This window comes from Larimichthys crocea, chromosome IX, assembly GCF_000972845.2.
Source record: "Larimichthys crocea isolate SSNF chromosome IX, L_crocea_2.0, whole genome shotgun sequence".
NCBI lineage: Eukaryota > Metazoa > Chordata > Actinopteri > Sciaenidae > Larimichthys > Larimichthys crocea.
In genome coordinates this window covers 335,218-345,622 of record NC_040019.1, presented here as the reverse complement: position 1 = coordinate 345,622, position 10,405 = coordinate 335,218, and the positions used below count along the sequence as shown (strand labels likewise).

General features: G+C 42.5%; 1 protein-coding gene across 1 annotated transcript in view; it reads right to left on the bottom strand.

Annotated features, from left to right (window-relative positions):
- Positions 1-684: 684 nt before the first annotated feature.
- Positions 685-10,405, bottom strand: part of brap (BRCA1 associated protein) — a 13,864-nt gene continuing 4,143 nt past the window's right edge. The window contains exons 6-13 of the mRNA XM_019278665.2: positions 10,263-10,405; positions 9,866-9,941; positions 9,632-9,770; positions 7,415-7,524; positions 7,253-7,342; positions 7,061-7,164; positions 6,269-6,408; positions 685-1,595 (exon numbers count right to left, since the gene is read on the bottom strand). The exon at positions 10,263-10,405 is cut by the window's right edge and continues 6 nt beyond it. Of these exons, the coding sequence (XP_019134210.1) occupies positions 1,363-1,595; positions 6,269-6,408; positions 7,061-7,164; positions 7,253-7,342; positions 7,415-7,524; positions 9,632-9,770; positions 9,866-9,941; positions 10,263-10,405 (1,035 nt within the window). The 3' untranslated portion in view covers positions 685-1,362. The remainder of the gene's footprint in view (positions 1,596-6,268; positions 6,409-7,060; positions 7,165-7,252; positions 7,343-7,414; positions 7,525-9,631; positions 9,771-9,865; positions 9,942-10,262) is intronic.

The window sequence follows — 10,405 nt, the reverse complement described above, 5'->3', positions numbered from 1 at the left end:
TTGAACAGCACATGCAACACTAAGAAACTATAAATCTCTGCCGCTCTGTTAAAAGATGTAAAGTGACAGCTGCTTTCTGGCACGTCGGACGTTAAGGCCTTTCGCACGTTTATTCTACGACTTTAAATCTTTAAGTAAGTCATGAATTTAAGGACAAATGCACTAATATTTCAAAGGCGTGAACACTTTGTCTACACCCTGACTTCTTGTTTAGGTCTTCTCCACCCGCTCAGGGTCTTTAAGGTACCTGTGTTGTGATCGGTGCTTTGTATACAGTGGATCCTAACCTTTAAGCAGACTCCTGTTGGAAGTATTTCGATCTTTGAAGTGGAAAAATACTCACAGGTCACGGCCCCGACTCAAACTAATGGAAAAACCTGAATGTATTGAATTACACGGCAAAAAGAGGGTGTGACTGAAGGAAGGTCAACTTCCTCGAGTCTAAGGTGACGCTTTAAAATGTGGCTTTGTCCAAAAAATCCCCAAATATTCAGCATAACATTATTTAAAGACAAGAAACAAAGCTCTAATCGTGTATCATATGTTGTCAGATAAATGCAGAAGCTTCAGCGTTCTGCAATAGATCGAGTACAACGACAAACTCGTGTAGTCGTGACGTACGCATCGATCAGGTGGAGTCCGCCCGTCACAGCTGATTAAATAAATACTGCAGCGGCGCCTCACTTTGCAATTCAAATCCTGTTTATTTTCCCCCTGAATGCAAATGTGCGACTCGGATATATACGCGATGCTTCAGAACCTTCCTCACAAACTTCCTCTGATGGGATGGACTTCCTGCTCCTCCCTTCAAGGCTTCCCGTCAACACTTATCAATGTTCCACCTCCACCCTCCTTTGTCCACCGGTCATCCTGAGTAGTGTTACTATTGAGAAATGAAAAGTTTCAGCATTTTACTTTAAGAATAGACTGAAAAGTCTCAAAGTTTGGAGGCGTCACAACGTTCAGCATTTAAAAGACGTCAGACAGACTCTGATAGGAAGAAGTATTATTACAGGATCTCAGACCGAACACAAACAAACAGAGTTTTGATCAAATAAATAGAATATGACCAAAACAGACTTTTTTTTTGTAGATTTGGAAGTAGCAGAATAGATTTTACATCACACAGATGAAAATATCTGAAAGCTCGCCGTCTTTCCTTCCGGTGGAAGTTACATTAAGTTAAGGTGGAAATATTGTGCAGCTAAATATTGTTTACTCGTTCTTCGACAAGTTGAGTCACTTCTCTCCTCGGAGTGCTTTCTGAGGAACCACGATGATTCAGACGAGGACAGCTATTCACACGTCCACGGCTGAGAGAGGCGGCGACAGTTTCTGAGTTCGTTCCAGCACAGTTTTCTTTCACTTCCTCTTCCTGCCCCGGCCTCTCCGTCCCCTGCCGGAGGACGCGCCGCCGGCTCCCCCCGAGCCCAGAGCGCCGTCTGCCGGGCTGGCCCCGATGTTGATCTGTCCTTCTTGGATTTCGCTGCGAGCCTCCGGAGGCAGGTGTTCGATCTGCTGCTGCGTCTCCAGATAAAACATCACGTCTCTCAGCTGCTCCTGCAGCTCTCCGATCGCCACGTCCTTACGGTCGCCTGCAGGAAACACAGCAGATAATAAACAGAAGATGATCACTGATCACTGTTATGTTGATATGTTGAACTTCCAGCAGTTACAGGGAAAGATTTCCATCAAAAAAAAAATGTTTCCATCCCTGTGTGTCTCATTTAAGGTCCTTTATTTATAGTGTATGCAAGAAATTTATTATAATCTTCATAACTATGTTTTCATTCGTGTATAACCAGGATCTTTGTTCTTCTTACCTTAGAATGAGTCTTTTATATCTACAGTTGCCATAGGTCCTCTTCCACAGAGTTTCTACAGTAGCTCAGAACGGACAAACTAAACTCTGGATCTAAACCTTCAGAGTTTTTCCTTAAAGCTAGGAGGACAAAGACCGTATAAAAAAAAAAAAAGGATGTAATCTCTGTAATGTCTCCATCGTGGCTTCGGTTGCACCATCGTGGATCCCAGCTAATCTAAAACTAGTCAGAGATGTGGAGCTGAGGCGGCTGAATGACGCCTGGTCAAGAAATTAAAGCGTCCACGCTCTTAATTCTGCATAACTTTAAGCCTTAATATAATGTGAACAGGTGAGTTGTATATAAATTCACCCTCAGTACAGTTGTCATGAACGGGGAAATTAGCTACAGAGACCAAAACTGTTTTTTGTACCAGTCTGTAAACATGTTTATTTCTGCTGTCTAACATGGGGACTTATGGAGACTGACTCACTTCTGGAGCCAGCCTCAAGTGGACGTTAGAGGAACTGCAGTCAGCAACATTTGTCCTCTTATATTTTATCATTTGACAACATAAACATTGATTACAGTTGCTTTAATGTGTCATAACAAACGTCACTGATGGATGCGCGGCTCCCTTTACTCAAAACCTCGAGATAAAGCACAAACCCTTTAAAATGTGGAATATGCTACAGAATGTATACAACCGCCTCAAGGCGAGGCCGCCACACAGCTGCGTGAACTTCCTGTCTGCAGACTGAAACAAACAAAGACCGACTGACATTAGAAAGGCTGCGCAAAGAGTGAAGAACCCTCCACGAGCTCCGAGAATCATCGACATAAACATATAAAACAAATAAATATGGGAGTAATTTATGCGTATGATTCCTAAACACACTTCTGTTGACTTGAGCAGCCGGCGGGCTGACAGAACGTTTTAAGAAGTGGTGTAAAACTTTCAGATATTACAAGGAAACGCGAGTAATAACAGCCGTCCTGTGTCGACACATGCGCCGGCTGATAAGTAACAAGAAATGCCAAAGATAAGAAAGAGAGAGAGACAGAGAGCAGCTGGAGAGTTTCTGTGGTCGACAAATGTCGGTCAACTATCGGACGGACTGCCGTGAAATTTGGTTCAGACATTCACGTTCCCCTGAGGATGAACCATAAATAACTTGTTTGTAGTTTCAGCTCTCAGCACTTCTTCTTTATCACAACTGATTGTGTTTTTTGTTTATTTAAAAACAGCTTTTTACTCTCCATGATCAATAAATTGACATCAGAGAAAATTCACTATTCTACAAGAAACGTGAAGCGATACGGCAACAACTTCTAAATTTATACAGAGAAACACACTGATATTGTACTTTAGTGCTGCGGACCGCCTAATCATCGTTTATATGAACATGTTAAATTACAAAAAGGTACAATAATACTATAACAGCGAGGCAGCTCTGTTGCAGCAGGGTATATTATTGTGTTTTGAGCTGTATCTGAGCATTTATTGTTTAAGGTTTCAGTGTTTCAGATTTAGGGAGCTCTGTTCACAGAATATAATATTCATAACTATGTTTTCATTTGTTTTTAGAGACAGTTAGGGTGCAGAGTTACCGACACATTTTAATAAGCACGTGCGGAGACGACGCTCATCCGAGTTATTTATTGAACATAAATCTCCGGTCGACTTTCAGAACTTATACAACAAAATTAAAACGAGTAACTTAACAAGCAAGGTCCAAAAACATTTCGGCATGAGTGTGTGGTCGGAAAAACTTTAACACTCCAAAACATTCATTGATAAAATGAAATAGCCACCTGTTGAGGATGAAATAAAAAACATTTCTCACCTTTATAAAATTTAAACTAGGATGGCTTAGATAATTTCCTTCATAATAATTTCTTTTATAAATAAAAATACCACAATTAACTGAAACCAAGTTTATATATTTTCTAATTATACAACTTGTGTTTAATCACCTGAAAATAAGAATCTTTCTGTTTTTGCTACCTCAGAATGAGACTTTTAAAGATACAGATGGCGCAGAGCCTCTTTGGCGGGGTCCGCCATGGGTTTGTTGTGGAAGGGACAAACTAAAACACGGACGTTTCACCTTTTTTGGCACAAACAAAAAAAAAACTGCACCAGCAACTACAGCTCGATGCCACTAAATCCCACACATAGCGGTTTGTTAAATATTAACAAAACCACAATGACACGACAGGAAGTTATTAAAAATAATGAGTCTTTTCCAGTCACAGATGAGTAACCTACCTCAGAAATAATCTTTTGATTTAATGTGAGTCACGTAAGAAAGTGAGATAACTAAACTCTGACTAACGTTAAAGAAAACATACAAATTAAAACACTCACGTTAATAAACGTCAACAGGAAACTGCCTAAATCAACTCACAGTTTAAACTTTGTGTCTTTTCACTTGTTTTTTACAGTGTGTGTGTGTGTGTGTGTGTGTGTGTGTGTGTGTGTGACGTTTGTTTAAACAATCCTCATCCTCAGACTGGAGGAAAAATACAGGTATGTCTAAACTGTAGACCTACAATTTCCGTCCCAAAACCTCCAACCTGACATTTACGTCGCCCTCGGGCAAAGTTGTGACTAAACCTGAAGTTTAAATGTCAGCGTGGAACGCAACAAAACTCCTGTTCATCAGGTGCGGCTCTCCGATTTGTTTACCATTTGCAAATATTACCGTAAAAATGAGGAAGTGCTCGATAACTACCGAGGCTGAGAGCAAAAATAACCTGTCGAGCTTCGGGCACATAATGAGACTATTATTTAAATCTGTGAAGCGGCTGAACATTCCTGTTCCTCTGGATTCTTTAGTTGGAAATTAACTATGTCGAACTGTTTATCTGGCACAAAAGGTGACCTTAAAAATGAGCTACGACTATTTAGAGCCAGTGAAAGACGAGCTAATGATCCCGGAGGTGTGAAAAGATCCAACGAGGCGGGTCCAGGATCAGGTCAAATAAATAAACCTGATTAAATTACTGAACTTTTACTGTGTTTTGTTCGCTCGGGCTGCTCGTGTTGCAGCCGAGCGAGCCAGCAAACTCCAGGAAACTGCAGTTCCTCTAACGTCCACCTGAGGCTGGCTCCAGAAGTGAGTCAGTCTCCATAAGTCCCCATGTTTCACAGCAGAAATAAACATGTTTACAACCTGGTACAAAAAACAGTTTTGGTCTCTGTAGCTAATTTCCCCGTTCATGACAACTGTACTGAGGGTGAATTTATATACAACTCACCTGTTCACATTATATTAAGGCTTAAAGTTATGCAGGATTAAGAGCGTGGACGCTTTGATTGACATTTGCAGATTTTTTAGATTAGCTGGGGCTCCTTGTTTTTGTTTTCTCAACGACCTCTGAACCATAAATAAAGATCGAATATATCTTTTAATTTAAGCTGATTAACTTCAGGAGTCAGTGTAAAGTCAGAAGAAATGAAAGTGAAAGTTCGTCAGACCAAAGAAGAAAGTGTTATTAACCACCCAGCCAAATTTGAATGATTAAACATAAACAAGTTTATGAAATTAGGTGAATTCATCTCTGTCTCTCTGCTCAGGGTGGCCTCAGCGTGTCATCGAGCCGCCCTTTAAGGACCGCCCACAAAATCCTGAGACTGAAAACTGTTTGAACCTCTAACTCATTTCAGTAACATATCGTTCAAAGTCTTTTCACGTGTTTCCAGCAACATATTTAACGTATTTTGAGAGTACATTCCACTGTGCGTTTATTTCCTGTGTTGCTGACTGACTGACACCAACATCCTTTAAACCTTTCATACAGATTTTAGTCTAAACCAACAAAAACAGTCAAACTCCCTCCATGACAAATGTTTACACACCAGCCTCCACAGGGTGGTGTCGGAGGGTTTCTTTGCCACGACGGTGACTAAATCAAAAACTATTTGGATTTGTCAAGATTCACAGAAAGTGTTTAGACTTTGAACAGCCGAGACACGTCGGCTTCGGATTTTTATGAATTGCTTACGCAAGAAAATCCAGATTTGTTTCACGCGTGAATGTGACAGAAGTTTTATGTCCTGTGTAAACGTACGTCTGTATTCATTCATCATTTTCACACATCTGGTAGAAAGCAGAGGAGCAAACACTGGGATGAGTAACAGATCAGGTCCAGGAGGAGAACCACGAGAGGTCCAGAGGTCGCTGAAGAGATTCCAGATGTGGATATCGTCTCCTCACATCAAACCTTCAACTTCACGAAATGTTTCACGACCTAACACGCATGTCGAGCTGTGCCAGCTGGCACTGAGGTGGATTTATCTGTCACGTCGTTGTTGGTGACGCATCAAGACGCATTCAGATGTTTCCCAGACCGCCTGATCACACCTCGCCTCTGTGATCGATCCGATTGCCTGGGAGGTTTTTAAAACCATGTGAAGGCCTCACGCCTCCTCCTCCTCCTCCTCCTCCTCGCTCACTCACCGCTCTCTTTTCCTTTGCGCTCCTCCTCGGCCAGCTGGGACTGCAGCTGCGCCTGATTGGCTCTCAGACAGCGGTTCATCTCCTGCTCCTCCTTCAGCTCCTGGCTCAGCTTCGCCACTCGACTGCTCAGCTGAGTGCACCTGAACACGCGAACACAAACACAGGAGCTCAAGTTCTGCAGAAGTCGCTGACACACCTCATAAATGACGTCTGTAGCGCGTCGCGCTGGCTGCCAAGAGCCCAAATGAAATGCCAGAGAGATTCTGGAAAGAGATTGTGTGTTTGTGCCTGTCCGCACACTTACCCAGAAACCCCGACGGGCACACGCAACCTACGTGCAACTTCAAACTCCACCGGGAGCGTTTCAGAAGCGTTTCACCCACGAGACTTTGTTTACTTGCTCAGATTTGGTCATTATGTTCTTCTAAATATGTGTCTAAATGTGTAAATATGCGACGTACTTCATATCGTACTTCTCTTTGTCTGTTTTTATGACCGGCAGTTTGCACAGGGTGTTTTATTTTGAAAATCCACCAGATTCTCTATGCTGTTTCTGTGTCTGGCTTCCTGTCAGCTCAAGGTGCTCTGTGTAAATTGACACATGCTGAACAACCGCGGAGCCGAGCGGAGGCCGGCTTCTGATCCGGACCGCGGCAGAGCCGGTGGGGTTTGATACACTGACTAGAACGGCCGCGTATCGCAGGTGGAATTTGGGGGTTATTATTATTTTGCTTCCCTTCCAGCTCTTTTGTTTTCCTCCTCAGATCTCTCACCCGCTCACACGTCTCTTACTTTTTCTCCATGCCCTGCTTCTCTTTGCTGATTTCTCCGAACCGTCTCTCCAAGTTGTCGCAGCGCTCCAGGGTCTCCTTAAATTTGGCCTTCATGTTGTTTATCTGAAGTTATAAAAAAAGACACAAACGTGCACAGATAGATCAGAAAACAGATTTAAAGTGGGAATCAAAGCTTGTGTTGTGTCTGTACCTCCTCGGCCGTCTCCTTCTCCAGATGGACGATCTTGTTCTCCCAGTAAATCCTCTGAGACTCGAGCTGACTCGTCAGCAGGTACGAGTACTGCGGACACGGAGGACTCGTGAGATCACGTCTGTTTGTATCTATCAAACATCAGAAATGTGAAACACTTACCTCGAGTTGAAGAGCGTCGATTTTCTCAGCGTGGCAGGTGTCCCCCTCACATTCATACTGCACCATCTTCCCGTCCGTCTTACTGGCCACCAGCCGATGGACGTAGTTATCTGGAAGCACAAAGATCACAGACACACTTTAAAGTCCGTTACTGTTGGATTAGAGCTGAAACAATAAATTAACGGACAGAAATTTAATTAGCAGCTTGTTCTGATCATCGCTTCATTGTTTTGTTTTTGATACTTTCTTTTTATTGTCTTTCTTTACCAATGCATAAACATTAAGAACATAAAGTAGAACATAGAACATGTTGGATTACCATACTTCTACAGTTTGATCCTTTTTTTAAAAATGTCAATGTGATGGTCCTTGTCCTGTCATTTTTACATATTCAGTCCATTTCTCCCACTTCCGGTGATACTGATCCTCTTGGGTCCTTACTTTATACGTCAGTTGTTCCATAATGTGGATTTCGCCCATAACTCTGATCCAGTCTTCCAGTGATGGCGGGTCTGTCCTATACCATTTTCTTGTATTTGCCTTTTTACAGGCTACTAACATGATTTTCAATATTTATCTATCATCTTTCAACACAACATTTTCCGTAATGACACCTAGATATAATAGTGTACAGGACTTGGACACACCATACCCCAAAATTCTGCCTATAACCAAACACACTTCTTCCCAGAATTTTGCGATCTCAGGACATAGCCAGAACACATGTGAGTGGTTCACATTTACATCTCCACAGCTTCTCCAACATGGCTGTGATAATGAGGTATGTTTGTTCCTAATTTTGGGTGTTATAATAAATCTAATTACATTTTTCCAGCAGTGTAATCTCCAAGCACGTGATGATGTTGTTGACTGCTGTGTTTTCCAAATATGTGTCCATTCATCATCAGATATGTTCACACCCAGTTCTCTCTGCCACTTCTGTTTTACATAAGTCGTTGTATGCCCTTTTGCCTCCATTATATTCCCATAAACTGTTGATATTATTCTGAATTTCCTTACATTATAGACTTCGGTTATGGTTTTGATTATTGAGTTTTTGTCCAGATTCACGCGGCCTTGTATTTCTTTATTGAAAAAGCTCCTTATCTGCAAATATCTGAAATGATCTTGGTTACTTAAGTCATATTTTTGTTTAATCTCCTGGAAGCTCATGAAATTCCCATTTTTAATCGTTGTGCATATCGCTGTTTCATTGTTTTTGTTTTTTATTGAAGCAAAACTTCCCAAAAAAATTCACTCAAACTCAAAGATTTGTTTCTTTTCTCAGTTTTTTTATGAATATTTTGGGTTTTATCTGTTGGACATCCAACATAAGCAGCAAGTTTACTCAACACATCACACCCGAGTCTGTGAAATTAAAATAGAAAAGTAACTGTAACCGGGAAAACAACTAGCAGCCGTACACTGAATCCATTAGAGACGTGAGAGTTTGACATTTGTGGCCGAGATCGTTCCAGATTTGAAGTTTTGCTTCAGATGTTTTTACAAATCAGACGTAAAGCTGCATGAAACATTAGTTTAATGTGAGTATGTGTGAGGTGAAGGAGGTGACAAACTCATAAATAACCATCACCCAGCCTCTGCAGACTTTATCCTCTTTTAGCTCAGTGTTTTGGTTTCATGGCACATTGACTGTAACTGAGCTGAGACACATTCAGAGAGAGTAACTTTGGTATTTTTCAGCCTGAAGCTGAATCATATTCGTCATATTCTGCCTTTGTTTCACTTCTCTCCTGATATTTTCACATCGAACTCTGAGGATTAGGAGCAAGGTTTCATTTTGTTTCTGTCCACTTTGAATCAAGTGTTACGGTGTCGTTTCTGAGACATAACTTGTTTCTGGTGAATCAGTCTCTGTCGGGTCCTTTTCATAATATCGTCAGACATTTATTAGAACGATCTGAGCCTGTCAGTGGATTACACACTCGTTCAATACCGGACCAGTTTCAGTCACTTTGACACTTCAAGAACGTCTGATGACTTTCATGTAAAGTGACTGAAAGCTCCAGAAAAGCCTCTCCCACATGGTGGGACTCAAAACAACCTCATCAGGCTGCTTACAGAGTCCTCTTCTGCCCTCTAGTGTCCAAACTTGATCAAAGCAGCTTTAATTACTATAAATTCTTTGATTTCATTGAGGATTTATTAATGAACAACATGTTCACACACAGACAGACACATGAACGGGTTCGGTACCTCCTGCGTAGTCCCAGACTCGGTGGTTGGTGAGCTGCATGGCGTAGGTGTGCTGCGTTTCCTCGAAGTGCTTGTAAGCATGCCGGCTGACGTAGCGGCCGCATCCGATGTGTCCGCAGATTAAACAGATCCACAGATTCTACGGAGAGTAAAGAGCAGCGAGGGGTGAGGAGACGAGGAGACGAGGAGACGAGGAGACAAACGCTGAAGTGAATGAAACAAAAGACGGTTTACCTCCTGCACGCCGCACTCGAAGCACTTGTTCTCTTCCACCGGTTCTGGTGTTTGACAGTACCGACACACAGGACACCTGGACACAGAGCACAGAATCATCTATTGACGTGTGTGTGTGTGTGTGTGTGTGTGTGTGTGTGTGTGTGTGTGTGTGTGTGTGTGCTTTTGTGAAACAGAAGAATAAAAGAGGACAAAAACAAAACAACACACGACACAAAGCCCAGAGAAACGACCAGTGGACCAAGAATCAGGTGAGAGAGCACGTGGCGAGTGAGAAGCTTCTTGTGTTTACCTGTGTGTGTGTGTGTGTGTGTGTGTGTGTGTGTGTGTGTGTGTGTGTGTGTGTGTGTGTGTGTGTGTGTGTGTGTGTGTGTGTGTGTGTGTGTGTGCGACTCACGAGGCGTCTTCCCACCGCTGCAGACACTGGCTGTGGAAGCTGTGGTTGCACAGAGTGGTGAGGATGCCGTTAACCGACTCGTCCATCCTCTCCAGGCACACGGTGCACTTTGGCAGCTCGGTGAGCTCCATCACCGGCAGGCT